At 49.8% G+C, this 20,300-nt stretch overlaps 1 protein-coding gene across 1 annotated transcript in view; it reads right to left on the bottom strand.

The window, feature by feature from the left end:
* The window catches only part of STK10 (serine/threonine kinase 10), a 107,937-nt gene that overhangs the window by 39,405 nt on the left and 48,232 nt on the right, over positions 1 to 20,300 (bottom strand). Inside the window, exons 4-7 of the mRNA XM_081280088.1 lie at positions 20,086 to 20,235; positions 2,764 to 2,836; positions 1,686 to 1,880; positions 1,189 to 1,270 (exon numbers count right to left, since the gene is read on the bottom strand). Of these exons, the coding sequence (XP_081136214.1) occupies positions 1,189 to 1,270; positions 1,686 to 1,880; positions 2,764 to 2,836; positions 20,086 to 20,235 (500 nt within the window). The remainder of the gene's footprint in view (positions 1 to 1,188; positions 1,271 to 1,685; positions 1,881 to 2,763; positions 2,837 to 20,085; positions 20,236 to 20,300) is intronic.

Below are 20,300 nucleotides of genomic sequence, written 5' to 3'. Positions count from 1 at the left end.
TTGCAGGAAGCAATCGGCCCTCAGTGGCTTGGGGATTTTGCATCTGACGGTTACAGCGGTGGCCTGTACCACCCCCCGGCAAACAATGCCGTACCCAAAACAGCAGGCCTCTGGAATGGCGAGTGTCTGCTTTTAAGTAAATTATAGAAATTCTGAAGGAAAGTTCATGACCTCCTAGTGGATAGACCACACTCCACATCCTGGTTCCTTTCCCTATTTTAGCAGGAAGTCCAACATGTCAAGTGTTCCTGAACATAGTGTAGCCAAGCACCTCTCATTTCATCCTTTGGCACCCTCCCTGGAAAGGAGGTGGTCTACTAATCCCCACTTCATAGCAGGAACCAAGGCACAGAGAGGTTAAGCCACTTGCCCAGGGTTCCACAGCCAGTAAATGGTGGAGTGGGGATTTGAACCCAGGACTTTCCAATCCCAGTTCATAATCACTACACAGCACAGCCCAGAGGGATCAGTGTAGACTTCAGTGTCAACCCCAGAGCCTGGCACCCAGTGGCAGTCAGGAAAGTTGGGGGGATTTATAGAAGGACTTCAGAGCTTGGTGGGATGTCCTCCCTCTTCCCCCAAGAAGACAGAAGAAGCTGTCACACAGTGGAAGGACCAGAATGACAGGAGAGTGGAGGGGCAGCCCCTCTGCATCCTGCAGGCCCATGTCCTCTCTTCCATCATCAGTGGTGGCATGGAGACTGTGATGGGCAGATCCCCAGCAGATCAGGGTGGACTTTGAGAACTCTGCTGAGCTAGGGCAGCTCATAGCTGATTTCAAAAAGGTCAGGAGGCCGGTTCACTCCCCCACCCTCCTCCCAGGCACCCTCCTTGATTCTTGCTGAGTCCATAGTCCTCCAGCCTGGCTGCCCAGTTCTGCACACAGGCCCCAGAAAGTCCCTTAGGACTGTGTGCAGTCCCACAACTGCACACAGGTAAAGCGCAAGTCCAGGCTCGGGCCTGCAATGCCTGGCCTGACGCGTGAGACCCTGTGCGCAGGCCCCACTCCTCCCTTCAGCAACCTTGCCCACAAGGCTGCTGGTCCACAGAGGGTGTGGGTGGCATCTGTGGGCTGGGGAGCCAGCATGCAGGTCACGGATGAGTCTATGCCTCTACCCTTCAGGGTCCTTCCAAAGGAGGAGCAGGGGAGGGGAGCAGGCCCCAGCGAGGGGTGGGGGGTGTGCTCACCTCCAGCAGCTGCGCGGCGCTGGGTCGGGTCTCGGGGTTCTTATCCAGAGCAGTCTTCAGGAAGTCTCGGAACTCCACAGACCTGCGAGGACAGTGGTCAGTGTGAGTCTAGGTCCCCGGTCACGACTCCATCCTCCCAGGGAGCCATGTGCTTCCCAAACTTGTCCCTCCAAGGACAGAGGGCCCTTGATGAGCTGAAACACTGGAGGTGACAGCATACGTGACACTTATCAGGGCGTCTGGGATTACAGCCATGCTGGAACTCAACCAGCCCTGAGCTGTGCCGTGTGGCCGCTGGATCTTCCCCCGGATCCTGAAGGGACGGGCACATTGGGTCACCAGGTGTGCCTCACGGTTTGCACTCATATCCAGAGCGGAGGGAAAGGCAGGGAGCTAGACCTCTCCTTGGCCTTGAGGCCTGGCAGGGCCAGCAGAGCCTCGAGGCCGCAAGTCCCCGCAGCCTGCCCCTGCGCGCCCTGCAGGTCCCTGCGCCTTACCACTTAGAGGGGGTGAGCAGAGTCGGGGGGTCGGACTTGGCGATCTTGAGCAGGACGCGCATGGGGTTGAGCTCGTGGTGAGGGGGCTCTATCTGCGCCATCTCGATCAGGGTGATGCCCAGGGACCAGATGTCGGCCTTGTAGTCGTACGGGGTGTCCTTCATGGTCTCGCAGAGCACCACCTCGGGGGCCATCCTGAACCAACCAAGGGACAACAGAGGGCTGAGAACCCGCCTCCGCAGGCGCTCCTGGAAGGCGCAGGGTCAAGGACCACCACCAGCCCGGTCAGGGTTGGCAGCGCGCCTGAGCCACGGCGGGCAGGCTTGTCCTCCAGAGCATGCTCTTCGCCTCCACAGGGCCCCCCCGCTCCCCCGCCACGGCCTGCTGCAGTTCCCAGGGCCCACCGCAGGGTGGCAGCAGCGATCCAGAGCAGAGGCCTGGGGAGGGGCTGACGGGAGGGCGGAGCCGGCAGCGCCGCAGGGGGATGGAGAGGAGGGAGCCCGGGGAGGAAGGAGAGAGAAAGAAAGGGTTAAGAGCAAGTGAAACATACTATAGAAATGATCCCTGTCTTGAATCAAACTGTGAAATATGATATATTAAGAACTATGTAATGTTTTGAACGACCAACAATAAAAAAAAAAGAGCAAGTGAAAAAAGCCAGCAGGAGCGAGCCCACAGGGCAAGTCTTAGGTGTGAAGCTGAGCGAGAGAGTTTTGCTCTGTTTAATTTAGAGTAACGGCTTTGGAAAGGAAGGAAACAGAACAGACTGGGGAAGCCCAGGGCCTGCAGGTGAGGGCAGGAGCTGAACCCTTCCTCCTTCTAGGGGTTCAGCTTATTAAGGGGCGCTGTCAGCATGCAACCCTGTATTATTCCGAGCTTACAGACCAGGAAACTGGGGCACAGGGAAGCTAAGCCACTAGTCCAGGGCGAACAGAACACTAGTAAGTGGAGCCCGGGCTCACGCCCCTCCTGCTGACCCGTGTGCTCAGTTTTTGGCCTCTGTCCCCCAAACCACCCAGAGTTCCCTTTGCAGGCTAAACACGCATCCTTGCTGACTTTCAGGGGCTGCACGACTCACCAGTAGGGTGTTCCTATGAAGGAATCTCGCTTCTGCAGGGTTTTCAGATTCTTGGCAGACACACCAAAGTCAGCTGCAAGATGAAAATCTCAGATAAAGTATTTGAGGGACATTCCTCCACCCATGGCCCTGGGGTGGTAAAAGTCTGCCATGAGGACTTAGGGTTATGCATCTCATATTGGCTAACAATGTTCTTCTTCTTCTTCTTCTTCTTTTTTAATCTAGCAAATTAGAGATCATTAAAAATATGATAATACATGCTGCTGTAAAAATATACTGAGATGGAACCTTTCAACTGGCCAATAAGAGTGTAGAGTGGAAAAGACCCGTAGGAAAGCAACTGCAATAAATAACCAGAGTCTTTAAAACACCCATATTTTTTTGAACCAGTAATTCCAAATGAAGTCATCTACTCTAAGGAAATGATCCCAATGCAAAAAAATTACAATGTCCATCAACGAAAACTAAAACAAACAGAATCATTTAACTCTGTGTGTGTGTTGGGGGGGTGTGGTGTGATGCTAGGCCTCCTGCATATGACACAATCACCACCTCTGAGCCACATCCCCACCCACGGTGATAATTTGAAAAGCTTTTGAGAAGCCCCACATGATGGAGTGCACCTGTGGTCCCAGCTTCTTGGGAGGCTGAGGCAGGAGTTCCAGGCCAGCCTGAGCAACACAGCGAAAACCCATCACAAACGAATAAGAAACCACAACATTTATATATATAATATATCCTGCTTTTTCCAAAAGGCAAATAAACCTCCCCAAAGTCACATGTCTATCACACAAACACAGAGCAAAACAGAGTGGGAAATTAGGAGAGGTGAGAAAGATAATGGATAAACAAATAAAAAAAAAGCACTGCAACCCCATATGTAGGAATTGTCTGTAGTCACTGAAGTTAGTTTTCAAGTGTTTTTAACGTAATTTTTTTTTTTTTTTTTTTTTTTGGTACTGGGGATTGAACCCAGGGCACTTCACCACTGAGCCACATCCCCAGCCCAGCCCATTTATAAATTTTGAGACAGGGTCTTGCTAAGTTGCTGAGGGCCTCGATAAATTGCTGAAGCTGGCCCCAAACTTGCAATCCTCCTGTGTCAGCTTCCCAAGTCACTGGGATAACAGGCGTGCACCACCACGCTTGGCTAATAAAAATATTTTTGAGATATTTACCGATTTATATTTATATTAAAAGGTTAAGTTAGGAAAAGAGAAATGCCAACATATGGTCAGAACCGTGCACCAGAAAAAGGACAGAAATACACATTGAATTGACTTGGAGGAAATGCACCAGACTGTTAAATCGGTGGAGTGTCGGTGGTGAGACTAAGCGAGGCTCCTTCCACGCTCTGAATTCCATAACTCTGCATGACGAACAGTCTGAATCTCAGGATTAACAGGAAATAAACCGACAGCGCGGGGCCCTGGTGCACACCTGTGGACCTGGCTCTCGGAGGATGGAGATGTCTGGGCCCAGGAGTCCCGGGCCATCCAGGGCAGCTCCCAGAGGCCCTGGCTCAAAACCAAATACATAAAAAAATTTTAAACACACTTAAGCTTCCTTCACATGCTCACTGTGAAGAGAAGAATCCAGAGAGAAAATATCCCCCAGCTCCTGCCTTGGGGGCAGAGTTCCATCTTGATGGACAGCAGGTTCAGGAGCAATCGAGCTGAGAACAGATGCTGCAGGTGCCCTGTGCCCAGTGCCCTGTGCCCAGAAACAGCGCTGGGAGCCTGGGCCTCGCCCTGGAGGTGCGCAGCCTCCCAGCGCAGCCGGCAGTTGCTGTGTCCAGAGCTTCCATGGGGGCAGAGCCAGAGAGAGCAGGTGCCCCCAGCCTGGGCCTGAACATGAGGGAACTGGGTGCGGCCTTGCTGTCCTTCCCTGGGTCCACTTGGGCACTCGCCAAACACCCCCCACCCCATGCCAGACATAGGCGAGGTGCAGAGGATGCAGCGAGGACCCCAGGCAAGCCATGCCCTTGGCTCTGGGTGCTCACAGTTTAAAGAAGAGAGCAGAGAAGCAACCAGTCACACACAGACGTGTGAGGTGATAGAAGGATGGGCAGGCGGACCTAGAGGGGTGACCTCAGAATGCGGTCAGGGAGGGAGGAGGGCCCGGCGCCTGCGACAAATTCATTCATTCAACAGCGATGAGCTGAACCCTGTCCTGTGCCAGGCCCTGTTCTGGTGCAGAGCTGACCCTGAGGAAGGTCTCCCTCTCCCAGAGTAGAAACAAGCCCTTGACCTTCAGGGTGGACTCCTGGGGGTGGGGCGGAGGCTGCTGTGCCATGGAGGCTGGTCTAGAGAGGACAGCAAGATGGGGAGACACTCTGGGCAGAGGAACTGGGGCTTAGTGTGGCCACAAGTTGGCTGGAGGGCCCAGGAGGTGAAGGCCAGGACTCCAGGTGAGAACCAGCTGGGCTGCTGGCTCACAGGAGCCCTCTAGGCCCCCTGGGTAAGAATGGGGGCCAGCTCTTCCCGCCTGCTGGCCAGCCCCGCCTGTGGGAACCCGGCTCCCCGGCAACATGGCTGGCACCTCGTCCCAGTCCAGGAAACCCCTTGGGATCACTGACTGCCTCTCAGGCCCAGGGTGAAGCCCCGGAAGCTGCCACCCTCCCTAAGGGCCCTGCCAACCCCTTCCCAAGGAGGGAGAGGAAAACCAGAAACTGCAGACTTTCACAGTGACAGCTGCTCCCCTGGGCCTCCCTGACACAGCTGGCCAGCTTTCTGGGTGACTGCCACTTCCCCTTCCGCCTGGGAAGGAGGGTGGGGCGGCCTTCCACCCAGGGCCCTGCTGTCCCCGGGGTGGGGTGGCCCAGTCCTGAGTCCCCAGAGGCGGTGCTGCCCTGGGCCTTGCAGAAGGCGTTTTTAACCCTCCCTCTCCGCCTCCTGTTTGAAAATGAATCAGGGAAAGGCAGGGGACCAGGGGCTGCCCGTGGAGCCTTGGTCCTGCGCTTCTCACAGCTGCGCAGGGCCACACATCTGGAGCTGAGGTGCCTGCAGATGTGTGGCCTGGTCACCGTGGCTCACAGGGGCCCCATTCACATTTCCATTACCTGCCAACAGCCACAGTCTGAAGATACTACATGGAAAATTCTAGAAATGAGCAAGTCAAAAGTTTTAAATAACTTTCATTTCAGCACAGTGTGGTAATTGCTCTATTTCATTATTATGGTTGCTCATCTCTTACTGAGCCTAATTTATAAATTAAACTTTACATAAATATGTATGTACAAGTTGGTATTATCTGCAGTTTCACACATCCCCTGGGGATCCTGGACCATATTCCCCATGGATAAGGAGGGAGCACTGTAGTTAAAAAAAAATCTTGGATTTTAAAAAAACGTTTGAGATGGTCATGGTGGCTCATGCCTGTGATCCCCACTACTCAGGAGGCTGAGGCAGGAGGATTATAAGTTTGGCCAGCCTCAGTAACTTAGTCAGACCCTGTCTTGAAATAAATAAAAACAACAGGGGATGTAAGTCAGTAGTAGGGCACCCCTGGGTTCAATCCCCAGTACCTCAAATACATAAACAGCCATGTACACATATTCATATACATACGTAGAGAGATATATGTGCACATGTGTATCTATGTTGGATAGAAGTTCTATTTCTGGAAACAAATCTCCAAGAAATTTATAACACAGATGGTGCTTATAAAGCATTATCTGGAGGAACAACAAATTGGAAACAACTGCAACTGTCGCGGGGCTGCCAGCAAGTGCTGAGATCAGTGGTGTTGCCCCAGCCATGAAATAACACACAGCCCAGGAAAGGAGGGGCTTCATGTGGAACGCCAGTGTGGAAGTCCATCTGCAACACGCTGTCTCAAACATGTCACAGAGGACCGACTGTGATGCAAATCGTGGACCCATGGCATGAGGTTCCAGAAGTATGTGACAGAAAGATCCATGCATCTTCCGTGTGCACAGCACGCACACACCCCCTAAAGGGTCTGGAGCCTCACGTCAGACTCCAGGAGGCTGCCTCTGCGGGAGTGGGGTTTTGGTGGGGGCAGAGCAGGGGGGCAGGGGGATTACATTTTTCACTTTATGCATTTTTATTCTTGAAATGGTTTTGATGGAGTAGGTTGCTTTTATGATTGAAAAAACAGAAATGCATTTGGTAACTTGTTTTGGGTTTTGTGGGTTTTTGTTTTTTCTCTTAAGTAAAACTCAGGAAGTGGTGAAAGAGCTTGGTGCTCCTCTTGGGGAGTGAGAGCGGTGTGACTGTGGGGAAGGCCACAGATGTGGCCACTGCAGGTCCCCAGCAAGTCCTCCTCTGAGGGGTGAGTATGGAGAGAGGCCACGGAGTATGGAGAGAATGATAGGAGCCTAGACACCCAGTGTGAGGCTCTTGCAGGTGGAGCCTGTTCTGTGCACATGACAGAACGCAGAAGAACATGAGATAGCCATGTTTATGAGGTACAGCGAGCCATACCCGGGAATATGCTGACCCTGTCCAACTTTAAAAAGCAGACTAGAACATTACACTAAGTGAATAAGCCAGGCGCGGGAAGACGGAGGCTGCGTGACTTCTCCCTTAAGTGTGGACATAAAATGTCAGTCTGTGAAAGCAGAGAGTGGAATCACGGAGACCAGGGACTGAGAAGGTGGGGAGGGACGCTGGATGGAGGGCAGCCACTGCCCTCCAGCACAGCAGAGAGACTATGGTGACAGTGATTGACTGCATTTTAAAAATAGCTAATAGAGGGGATTCTGAAGGTTCCTCACAGAACTAGTCAATAGACAGGCCAGTTACCCCGGTGCGATCATTATACGCTGCAGACACGTGGAAATGCCACCAGGTGCCCATGAATATGTGCCCTGACCATGCGTCAATTAAAAATTAAAAATGAATTTAAGGGATAGTGGAGAATGGGATAGACAGCAGAATACATCAGTCACTAGAAAGGCAATTTGTAAATCAATGGAAATGTAACTGATGTGACACAACAATCTGTATACGGGGTAAAAATGGGAGTTCATAACCCACTTGAATCAATCTGTGACATATGGTATATTAAGAACTATGTAATGTTTTGAACAACCAACAATAAAATAAAAAAAAATTAAAAAAAATTAATTTAAAAAAATGGAAGGGCTGTGTAGCTCAGGGGACCAGTGCCCAGCAGGCCAGGAGGGCGACCCCAGCACACAAAAATATAAAAATGAAGAAAAACTGTAAAGACTAGAAAACCGACTACATGCTATGACCCCAACATGTGAAAAAGTGCACATGGATCTTACAGAAACCAGTGTGTACTGCAAGTTCACGGGCAGCACTGCGCAGACCCTCAGGCTCACCATCCGCACACTGATTAGCATGTCCTCTGCTCCTCTGTCTCTTGGCAGATCACTTCTATGTGTGACCCTTCAGGGCAGGGAGAATCACTGTCCCCATGTGACAGATGGGGAAGCCCCAGTACTGCAAGGTCAAGGAACTTGCAGGTCACCTGCTGGCTCTTCCACCTCCCGGGTCCCACCTTTCTGTGCACCAGGAGACTCAGGCACCTGATTAAGAGCGACATCAAGGGTCCTCCTTGTGGGTCTTATTATTCCAAACTGTCTATAGGCCATCGGCCCATCCACTCATGCCTGTGTGCGTGTGAGAGTTTTTTTCCCTGATTATCAAAACAATCTTGCTTATTAAAAAATCAAACATTTATAGGTTTAGAAAGTCTCAATCATCGACAGAGAGAAAGCACCTACAGGTTTGCCATATATAGCTCCACATTATTTATTGGTTTTAGGACTACATCCTCCCACCAAAATGTGAGGATGCTTAAGTCCCTTATATAAAATAGTGTATCATTTATACACAACCCATAGTCAGCCCATATTCTTCAAATTCTATCCAGGTTTACTTACAGCCCTGATACGATGTATATGCTATACAAACAGTTATGCCAAACCCTTTAAGGAATAAATATTACAAAGAAGTCTATATATGTTCAGTATACTTGTAATTAAAAAATATATGTACACATATATATTTTTCAGTATATATAATATAAATAATTTTTATAAAAAATTATAAATATGTATAATTTTTTTCAGTACGGGGGCTTGAACCCAGGGCCCTCACAGGTCAGGCAAATGCTCTACTACTGAGTCCCACCCTCAGCTCACAGATAAGGGCTTTTTGGTGTCAGGGGTCAAACCTGTCATGCACACACCCCACCACAGAGCTACACGCCCAGCCCTCAGGTAGTTTTGGCTCAGGATGGGCAGCAGGAGAAGGCAGAACCCTGGAAACACTGTAACTCTATCTGCTACTTCAAGAAAATACAATCAAAGTGAAACCCAGATCTCTCCAGCGGTCTTTTCCCTTCACAGTTGGCCTCCACCTTTGCTCTTCGGGAGGGGGTCTTGCTACACCACCCAGCGGGTTCCAATGACTTTCCCATCTGGGTCCCCGTGGCTGCACTGCCGGTGCCCAACACCACGCCTGGCTCTGCATCACATCTTTCCAGGAAACAACCCATTTTCTGTAACTTAATTTTCAGGAGCCAAAAGACTTAACTGAAAGACAACACCAGGGCTGTTTAATTGAGCCTCTACTGCACACACACACCCATCGTCTCTGACTTAAGGCTATCACAAATACTGTTGTGATGAACACCTTTGTGCATATCTTTATAAACATATAACTACACATTACCATGAGAATAAAAAGTTACATACACAGTGTAAAATGCATTACCTAATACACACCCACCCGCCCACACCCGCTAAAGCAGTGAAGTGATCTGTCCCCAGAACACAGGCGGACAAAAGAGTCCAAGGAATCAGGAGCATCACCCCCAACATCAGGCAATTAAAGCTGAACCCCTAGGGCTGGGGATGGGACCCTCTGGAATAGTGCTTACCTAGCATGCTCAAGGCCCTGGGTTTGAGCCCCAGCAACACCAAATAAATAAAGTAAAAAGCAGAACCGCGCCCGTCAGCAGTCCTGCACCCCCTCCTCTCCTAGTCTGCCTCACGGGGCTAACCCACAGCCCAGTCTAGGCAGGGCTCACCTTCAGGTCTGAGAGACTTTCCAGGTGGTTCTCAACAGGGGGTTGCCATGCACCCCCAGGGAGTGGGATGCTACACCTGGGTTTGCTGATAACTGGGTGGTTGGTGTAAATGTGGGCAGTCATAATCTACACTGCCACAGTGAACCAGAGTGCCCCTGCCACCTCGTGAGTGGCAGCCAGGGAAGCTGTACCTGCATGGTGAGAACTGTCCCATCCAGAGGCCAACAGCACCCTGCGGTCAGAGACCAGCCCGGCCCCTCATGGTACAGGCCAGCAAGCAAGCCTAGGAGGGCTGGGACCTGCTGATCCTGGACAGGGGTCAGGAGGGAGGGAGGGCTCCCTGCCCTGGCCCTGGGATCCTGGGAGCCTCCTTCCTCCAGATCACAGCAACCCCCATGCTCCCAAGCTCATTAGGAGAGAGGCTTCTGCTAATTACAGAGGGTCTGCCCTCCGGGGTGGCATGGCAACAGGAGCCGGAGGGGAAGTGAAGAGGGCCTAGAGAGACGGCAGACACATTGCTTCGTCTCTGCCAGCCTATAACACGGGGATCCCACCAGTCAGCTGTGAGATGGGATAATATCTCCCAGATGCTCTAACAAGGTAATGTGTCTATTCTTATTTTCTTTAGCTTTTTAGGCCCCTGAACACCTGTGGGCACTTAATACAGGTCTTCCTGTTGCTCCCCGTATCTACAGCTTCCGACCCCATTGCCTCCTTTGACCCTCTTCTCCTGGGTCACCACGCCCTTTTTGCTGCACTCATTCCCCGTCTTTAGGGACTGTGTGATTCTCACAGCTGTGCCAGTCTTTGGGGACAATGATTTCTTTCTCTGGACAGCCTAAATCCTCTCTTCCTCTGAAAAACCATCTTCCCCATCCCACACTGATCCACGGGGTGCAGGGTGGGGCACTTCCATGTGTTCCCTGATCCCACTCTGCAGGCCAGAGCAACCGGGACAAGCTGGGCCTGTCAGAGGACGCCTCTTTCCTGGGCCTCACTGATTGGTCCCGGGATCACCACCTTAGCCAAGCTGGCCCAATCATAACAGCCCACCTTATTGGACCTCAATGACTGACTGGTCTAGGGACCAATCAGCTGAGCCAAGGTGAAGGAATCAGAGCCTTTCCCGGGATCACTCCACCCAGACCTCCAATGGGGAGTTTCCAATTCCTCCTTCCGGTGAGGATGCTGGGAAATATAAAGCTAGGTCTTGCCAGAAGATTCCAGGAGATCAGAGTTGAGGGGGTTTCAAGACGGTGGAATAGAGGAGGTTGCTTTGCTGGCTGCTCCATGCTGTGAAACCAAGAGAGCGGGTGGGCAGCTTCTCAGTAAGAAGATGCGAGAGAGAAAAAAGTGTGGTGGGGGGCAGTCTTTACTGGAATTTAATACTGGACTCTCAAGCAGATCAAAGACTCAGGAGGTTCATCTTATAAAATAAGGAAGAAATCCCCAGCAACACAGCTGCCCCGGCCAAAGCCACCAGCCAGAGCAGTCCCTCCACGGGCACAGGCAGGGAAGGATAGGAGAATTAAAGGAACCCGTGTTTTTTGGAGGCCTGAGGCGTGTCTGGGTAGGGGGAGTTCACAGATCACAGGCACTGCCCGACTAAACTCAAAGGTGCACTGCACAATCACCTTGTGCAAAAGAACCCGCATCTCTCCCCGTGCTGCGCAGAGGACAGAGGAAGGAACCATTTTGCCCGCAGTGCAGGGGCTGGCAGCTGAGAGAGCCCAGTCCTGGCAAACCTGAGTCCGGCCCCAAATACAGGCCTGGCAAACCCAGGCTGCATGACATCGAGTGTGCCTAAGTGACCAGGAGAAAATCAAACGTGGAGAGAGGTTTACACTGGGGACAACTGGTCACAGAAACCCACCAGGCTCTACCCATCCACTCCCAATCTGACTGCTTGCAGGACCTTGCTGGGAGAGAGATACACCTGGCCAGGATTCAAAAGGGCAGGTTGGGAGAGACTGAGTTTGGAGACTGAACCCAAGAGGAGGTCCTCAGGTGACCTGGTGGACTAATTGGTTTCTCCACCTCATGGGGGGAACCCATGAGAGATCCTGGGGTGCAGTCTTCCAACATGGATGGGCAATTGCTGGGTCCTGGAGGTGCCTGATTTGAAATTTCCAGACCAGCTGGCATTCAGGGAAGAGCCTGGAGCCTACCTAGGCCTAAGCCCCGCTTCCAGGAGTTCTACCTATGGGATTTCCTCTGTCACTCCAGCAACCCCGCCCTGAGGGAGGGGCAAGCTTCACACTCCAGAGGACCCCACCTACCACTGCCAAGAAAGGAGGCTGGGAATCTTGAACCCCAAAGGAAACAATTCTTCAACTTTTCATCAAGATCTTTTCCCTCCCTTTTTCTTTTCTCTGTTTAATTGTGACCTTAATGGTTCGTGAAAATTTATACATATTCACATTTTTTCTCATTTCTAGCATTTTTGAAACCAGTTATTTTTCATGGATCAAGTTTTGGAGGGAGTAGGATGTTTGATTAGTATATTTCAGTTTTGCTTTGTATTAATTTTTGATTTTTAAAATTTTTATTTTATTTATATTTTTTCCTTTCATTTATCTGTTTCCCTTGATTCTCTCTTTTTTTCTGCTAACAATCTTTACTGTTCTTTCATTCCTCCTTAATGTTTTTACTCCTATCTTCTCCCCTCCTCCCTCATAACTATCACATCTTGCATCACCTCTGCTCTTTCCCTGCTACCATTCAAAATTGTAAGCCCACTTGCAAACTTACTGTTTTTATTGTGGGAAATAACTGATTATATCATTTCTGTTTGTTTACAGTGACAATTAACATTGTTGACATCATAGTAGGAACTATCTGATTTAATGCTGTATATTGTTTGCATGGTGGTGGTTATTATTTGTCTCCCCCTAAACAGTGAGGTATCAGAAATCTTCAGGGACACTGTAAGTCCACAGGGTAGAAACTCTACTGCCTCAGATCCATACTGTTAGGTGGACAGACACACAGACAACATGAAAAAGCAAGGGAACAAATCACCCCAAACAAACCAAGATACTTCGATAACAGAATCCATCAACACCACAGTGGAAGAAACATCAGAAAAGGAGCTTAGAATGTATAAAATTAAACTGAACGACGAAGTAAAGGATGATGTAAGGAGTGACATCAGAGAGAAATCACAGGAAGAGAAACAACACTTCAATAAAGAAATAGTACTTCGATAAAGAGAGACTCACAGAAATCCTTGAAATGAAGGATTTAATGAACCAAATTAAAAATTCAATGGAAAGGATCACCAACAGACTAGACCACTTGGAAGCCAGAGTTTCAGGCAATGAAGAATGTTGACCATGGAGAAAAGACATTAAAAGACCATGAACAGAACTTCCAAGAAATATGGGGTAACCTGAAAAGACCAAATTTAAGATTTATTTGGATAGATGAAGGCTTAGAGATACAAACTAAAGGAATGTACAATCTTTTCAGTGAAACAAGAACAGAAAATTTCCCAAACCTAAAGAACAAAATGGAAAATCAAATATAGGAGGCTTACAGAATCCTAAATATCCAAAATTACAACTGACTCACACCAAGGCACATTATTATGAAATTGCCTAATGTACAGAATAAGGTTAGAATTTCAAGGGCTTCCAGAGAAAAATGACAGGTCACATTTAGAGGCAAACCAATCCGGATCTCAGCTGATTTCTCAATCTAGACCCTCAAAGTTAGGAGGTCTTGGAATAATATATACCAAGCCCTGAACAAAAATGGATGCTAGGCAACGCTAGTAAACCCAGCAAAATAAAGCTTCAGATGATCTTGAAATAAAAACCTTCCGTGATAAACAAAAGTTTAAAACTAGAAAGCCTGCACTACAGAACATGCTCAATAAGGTATTTCATGAAGAAGAAATTAAAAATAAAAGTGAAAACTAGCAAAGGAAGGAACTACACTAGGAGAATAGTCAATCAAAGGAAAAACTAATTCGAATTAAAAGCCAGAAATAAATTAAAATGACAGGGAATAAAAATCATTTCTCAATAATAATGTTGAATGTAAATGGCCTAAACTCATCAAACAAAAGATATAGACTTGCTGATTGGATTAAAAAATAAGACCCAACAATATGCTATCTCCAAGAGACTCACCTTATAGGCAAAGACTTAAACAGACTGAAGATAAAAAGATGGGGGAAATTTTATCATTCACATGGATCTTGTAAACAAGCAGGGCTTTCTACCCTCATATCAGATAAAGCTGACTTCAAGCCAAAGTTAATCACAAGGGACAAAGAAGGACATTTCATACTAAAGGAATCACACATCAACAAGACCTAACAATTGTAAATATTTATGACCCAAACAATGGAGCATCTAAGTACATCAAACAAACCATTCTCAATTTCAAGAATTAAACAGACTACAATACAATAATACTGGGTGACTTTAACACACCTCTCACACTATTAGATAGATCCTGCAAACAAAAACTAAAGAAACTATAGAACTAAAAAATACAATTAATCTTTTAGACTTGATAAATATAGAATATTTCATCCATCCATGACTGAATACACTTTCTTCTCAGCAGCACACAGATCCTTCTGTAAAATAGACCATATCTTAGGCCACAAAGCAACTCTTAGAAAAAACAAAAAAGTAGAGATAATACCTTGCAATCTATCAGATCATAATGGAATAAAATTAGAAATCAATGTTAAATAAAAAGTAGAAGCTACTCTAACACCTAGAGACTAAATAGTATGCTACTGAATGACTAATGGATAACAGAAGAAATCCGAGATGAAATAAAAAAATACTTAGAGGTAAATGAGAACACCGATAAAACATAGAAAACTCTCCAAGACCCTGTGAAGGCAGTGCTAAGAGGAAAGTTGATTGAATTGAGCTTGTTCATTAAAAGGATAGAAATAACCTAACATTACATCTGAAAGCCCTAGAAAAAGAACAAACCAAAAGCAGTAAAAGACAGGAAATAATCAAAATCAGAGCTGAAATCAATCAAATTGAAACAACAACAACCAACAAAAAAAATAATCAAAACACCTTTTCCTTTTATCTTTCAATTCTTGAAAAAGACCATGTTCAAAAGTGTTCAATCAATTTGCACATATTTATGGATTTTTGAACTTCCCTTCCACTTTTGGTTTCTAATTAGATTCTATGATGTTTACAAAATAACTTTAATATTTTCATATCTAGTAACCTTTGTTTTATTCCCTACAAGTTGGTCTATCCAGTATAATATTCCCTTTGCTATTCAGAGCTTGAGTGTATAAGTCTAATTGGTTTAAAATGTTTTTTAAAGTCATCTGTTTGGAGGTTACCATTTTGTTATGAGTTTATTTTTCTTTACAGTAAATGGGAATTGCTGTCTCAGTATTAAAGTGTTGCTTTTTATTTCTTTATTGAATTCTCACCATCTTATCTTTTTATATTTTGGAAGTATGGTATGAGTTTCAAGTGAATCTCCTCTGGTTTCAGTGTCCTAAGGAAAGCTCCCTTTTATCTTTATGTATTATTATCCTTTTCCTCTTTTCAAAGTTTTGTTAACATAAAATATATTTTATCTCATATACCTTTTTGCTTTAAAATGGGACACGGTCTCTAAATTTAAAAATACCTGAAACCTGATTTGCATACCATGATTTGCCACCCCAGCTTTGTGTATGTGAGTGTGTGTGAGTGAGTGTGTGTGGTGCTGGGGATTGAACTCAGGGCCTTGTGCATTCGAGGGAAGAACTCTACCAACTGAGCTGTATTCCCCAGCCCCCCAGCTTTCTTTTGCTGATACATTTATTTTTATTTTATATATATAATTGTAGGTGGACAATTATTTATTTTTGTGTGTGTGTGTATATATATATGTATATATATTTAATTGTAGGTGGACACAACACCTTTATTTATTTATTCATTTATTTATCTTTATATGGTGGTGAGTATCAAACCCAGGGCCTCACACGTGCGAGGTGAGCGCTCTACCGCTGAGCCACAACTCCAGCCCCTTTATGTAGCAATCGTACAGCCTTTTGTTCTCAGTCCACCTGTGTCTTTAGAGTCACCTGTAGATTACATATGGGTGTATTTTTTTGTTTTAATTGGTATTTTGTGATAATGCATTTATAATCAAATAGATTTCTAAAAGTAAAAAAAAATAAAATAAAATAACATTGAGAAAGAAAAAAAAAAGACCCAGCTTCCAGGACAGGGGTTGGTCTGAGAGCCCAAAGATGTGTATGGAAAGGCAGCCGAAGAGCCTTGATGGAGCCTGGTTCCTATTCCCAGCTCTCCAGGGAGCCCACCATATCTGGGTTCCGTCCTCTTGCCAATAGGGAACCCAGTGTGCCCCATTCCCCTGTCTGCCTGCAGCCATAGGAGGTGGCTTTTACCATTTGCCACCACAAGAGGCGGTGGCTAAGCAGCTCTGGGGTCCGATGCCTTGGTGTGGACCCTAGCTGTTCCTCATGCTGGCTGTGTGACATTGACCAAGTGAATTGATCTCTCTAGGTCCCAAATACCCACTCTGTAAAACGTTATCAGTGACCTCTGAGGATCAAATGGGTTTGCACACATGGAATGCTGGTGTGGTGTGTGGTGGCTTCGCGGTCCCCTTAGCTGCAGTTTCCTTCTCATGGTGCTCCTCATGTGGCTGCTCACAAGCCAATGAAGAGATTATTCTGCCTCAACTCATTGCAGAGAGAAAGTCCACACCACATAGCCTTACACAGCATGCTTGCTGGTTTGGGTTTTCTTTTCGGCACTGGGGACTGAACCCATGGCAGCTTAACTTCAGACCCACATTCCAGCCTATTTTATTGTTTTTAATTTAGAGACAGGGTCTCACTAAATTTCTTCGGTCCTTACTAAATTGCTGAGGCTGGCCTTGAACTTGCGGTCCTCCTGCCTCAGGCTTGTGAGTCACTGAGACTACAGGCATGTGCCCCTGCGCCCAGATCACAGCATATTGTTGTAACTCCTATTTTATTATTGTGGTTAATTTCTTACTATGTCTAATTTATAAATCACCCTTATGTAGAGGGTACACAGAGTACTAGAGTTTGGTGCTGACCAGACTCCAGGTATCCATGGGGGTCTTGGAACATGCCCGCCCCCCCAGCTCTCTATACAGAGGGAGAACCAGGACCCAGCCCACGGCAGCAGGACTGGGGACGCTGGCCTAGGTGAAGGTGACCGGCTCCAACTGGCCCACTGCACGTCAGAGACTCTGAGGTAAGCACAAAGCCTGCAAAGCCAAGCTCACGCTGGAGCGACTCTTCACTGCTGAGTACCCACTGGCTCCGGGCTCAGGCATGGCCCTTGGAGCTTTAGCTGCAGCCTAAAAGACCCGCTAAAAGACCTCCCATCTGCAGAAGGAGCTCGTGAGCAAAGAATAAAGGTGTCTGGAGATGGGGGCCACCGGCTGACAGCAGAGGCTTGGAGCTGCTCCTAGGCCCAGGAGGGAACCTCACGCACTGGGCATCTAGGACGCGCTGGGCCTGCTGGATGTGCGGGCCCACCAAGCCCTCATGCCAAGTCCGCGAGCCAGTGACCATCACGGCACTCAGAGTTTAAGGAAGCCGAGGCTCGGAAAGGCTAGGAGACTTGTCCAGGGTTACCCAATGCCAAACGGCAGTTCCAGGACAAGAAGACAGATCTTTGGTCTTCCGGGTCCTCGCCCACTACTCTGCCCGAGACGTGCCTGGGGTCGTCAGCCCTCCCCGGCCTCTCCCTGCAGGAAGGATCCCTCCAGCCAGCCCAGCACTGAGCCTGGCTACGCCTGGCAATGGCCACAGGCATCTGGGAGGAAGCCTGAAACCCCAGCAGAGGAAGACACGGAGTGCCCAGCAGCAGAGGGTGAGCCTGAGGGCCAGCCTCCAGTGAGGGACTCCAGCTTCACCCCACCGTCACACCCTGGGTGGGGGCTCTGCTGCCGTGCCCATGCTACAGGCCAGAGAGGCTGAGCATGTTTCCACAGACCACACAGCAGAGTGGCAGAGCTAGCGCCTGAGCAGGGCTCGTCTGAGTCCAGCTCCGCAGCTCACCAACTCTGCAGAGAGTCCCAGGCCCTGCTGGGGACGGAGCTGCTGACCGTCCCTCACATGTACTTGAGTTCATAAAGACACAGGGCACAGGGTAGTGGTGGGGGCTCCAGAGGCCAGAGACTGTCCCAGGAAGGTGGGGAGAGGCCAGCAGAGGACACCCAGTCTCCCAGGCCACCCCCTCTGCCACCGCAGGCTGTGCGGGGAGGATGTCCCAGGCCTCGGCAGGCGTCCCCACCACGCCCAGGGCCCAGTACTCACAGTGATACACACTGGACTCTCCCTGGAATGTCCTTTCCCCCTTACTGGCTTCCTGGCTGTCCCAGCTGTCATGCCAGGCTGAGACCCACCAAGGTGCCTCGGCCCAGCTCCCCTGGTCGCAGTGGGATCCTGGAGCCTGCTCAGGTGCCAGCGCCGTCCAGGTTCAGGGTGTCCAGGGTGGGGATGGGGCAGGACACAGTGGGCAGCGGCACAGCTTCCTGGGCCCCTGCACCCCTCCTTGGGCTCCCTGCTCCGGCCAGCCCCTGCACCTGGCTGAACCCGGGTCTTCCCTGTTCTGCCTCCTCCTCTGGATACGCTCTGGAAGGCCGGGCTAACTGTGCCTCTTGAATTTGCCAGGATACCTGACTCTGTCCACCCCACTGTCCTCAGTCCAGCCCCTCCCTGGCCACGCCCCATCAACCCTGGCACGAGGGGTCCTCTGGCAGCTTGCAGTGCCCAAGCCCACACCCTGCCACTTCTCCCTCATGGGAGAATCCAGGGCACCTGTTTTCACTGGGCCTCGGTGTCATCACTGCTGATTAAATGAGATGATACACAGAGAGCCTGGTCGGTCCCGACACCCAGCACGGGCTTTGTGTGGAGTTGTGTTTGTGTTACGCTCCCGCAACCCCCTGCTTCCCCTCTCCACTCCTCCTGCCCACAGGGCCACCCGCTCCGTCTTGTTGACCTGCCAAACCTATGGCCATCTTTCCCTGCTCAGCCTCCTCCCCAAACACAGCTTCTCTGAGCCCCCAAACCCAGCCAGGCGGGGTTCGACCTCCTCCCCTGGCACTCCCCGCCCCGGCACCTGCCCCTCGCTAGCAACCCTGGCCAGCCCTGGCTCTGTCCCTGCCAGCTCTGCCACCAGGGAAGGTCCCTGCCCTCTCTGGACCCTCACAGCCAGCACACAGGGGATGGCTGGTGTGCCACCTCATTACTGCCCCTGCGACTCTCGTCCAGGGGGCTCCGTGGTGGCGTAGTTCCTTATGGACAGAGTTAAAGTGTCCTTAAAGACCCCGTGTAACCTCTCGGGGAAGGGCAGCCTTGGTCTGTGCTGGAGCAAGGGGTTGAGCGGGCAGAGGCACGGGGACCTACTTACCTCAGAGACACCGTGGAACGTGGCCCTGGCTGAGGTCCAGCACACAAAGAAGGAAGGACCAGCTCCCTCCAATGCCCACCCCGCACCCTTCCACCCTCTGGACATGCGCAGGCGTCTGGAATGATGACCGGGGCCAACAAGAATTCAGTGGACGTTCCTAGCACTTTCTTTTAGACCCTCACGTACTATGTGGACTTTGTATGATAAGCAAATGATAAAATTTGTGACTTTTTCCACCTTAAGTAGCATTTCAGACGCAATGCAAAAGGAAAGGGCAGAAGAGTTCAAAGTCCACTTCTCCAGGAGGAGGGCGGCAGGGACAGTCATGGGGGCAACCAACGGAAGGCCAAGAATATTCTGGAAAACAGTCGTACCTATGCTGATCTTTTGTCTTGGCTCTCTGAGCCACACGACCAGGTGGAGCTACGGGCCTTCTAGAGACCCAAGGGGCAGAGTGTTGCCCAGAGTGTGCCACCTTGGCACTGCGGGCACAGGCGGGACCCGTCTCCACTTGGCACTGCGGGCATAGGCTTGTCCTGTGCTCCAGAGGCTGTCCAGCAGCACCCCTGGCCTCTGCCCACTGGATGCGAGCAGCACCCCCAAGTTACCTCCAGACACTGCCCAGCATCCCCAGGGGCAAGATCACCCCAGCTGAGAACCACTGGGTTAGAATGAGCAGACGGGGACAGTACGAAACCTGTGGTCCAGGGCTGGGCAGGGACAGCCAGTCCGGATCCCAGAGGCCATGGGGATCCCAAGCCCAAGCTTCCTCCCATGGCAAAGGCCCGACCAGGCAGGCAGCTGCAGCCAGGATGCCCAGGTAGGCACGGCCACTCGGCCTCTCCTGCCCTGGGCACCCCAACCCTCACCCGGCCGCCCTTACCCAGCCGGATGTCTCCCTCGAGGGTCATCAGGACGTTGCCCGCCTTCAGGTCGCGGTGGATGATCCTCTTGCTGTGCAGGAAGCTGAGGGCCTCCAGCATCTGGCGGCAGACCACCTGGATCTGGGGCTCCGTGAGGCCACGTTCCAGCTCTGGGGACAGAGGAGACGGTTGGTCAACTCCACGAGCCTTGCCACACACCAGGCACCAGAACCAG

Source organism: Spermophilus citellus (genome assembly GCF_964194105.1).
Source record: "Spermophilus citellus genome assembly, chromosome: 1".
NCBI lineage: Eukaryota > Metazoa > Chordata > Mammalia > Rodentia > Sciuridae > Spermophilus > Spermophilus citellus.
Note: the sequence above shows the minus strand (reverse complement) of the source record. Positions and strands in the feature narration are given on the sequence as shown.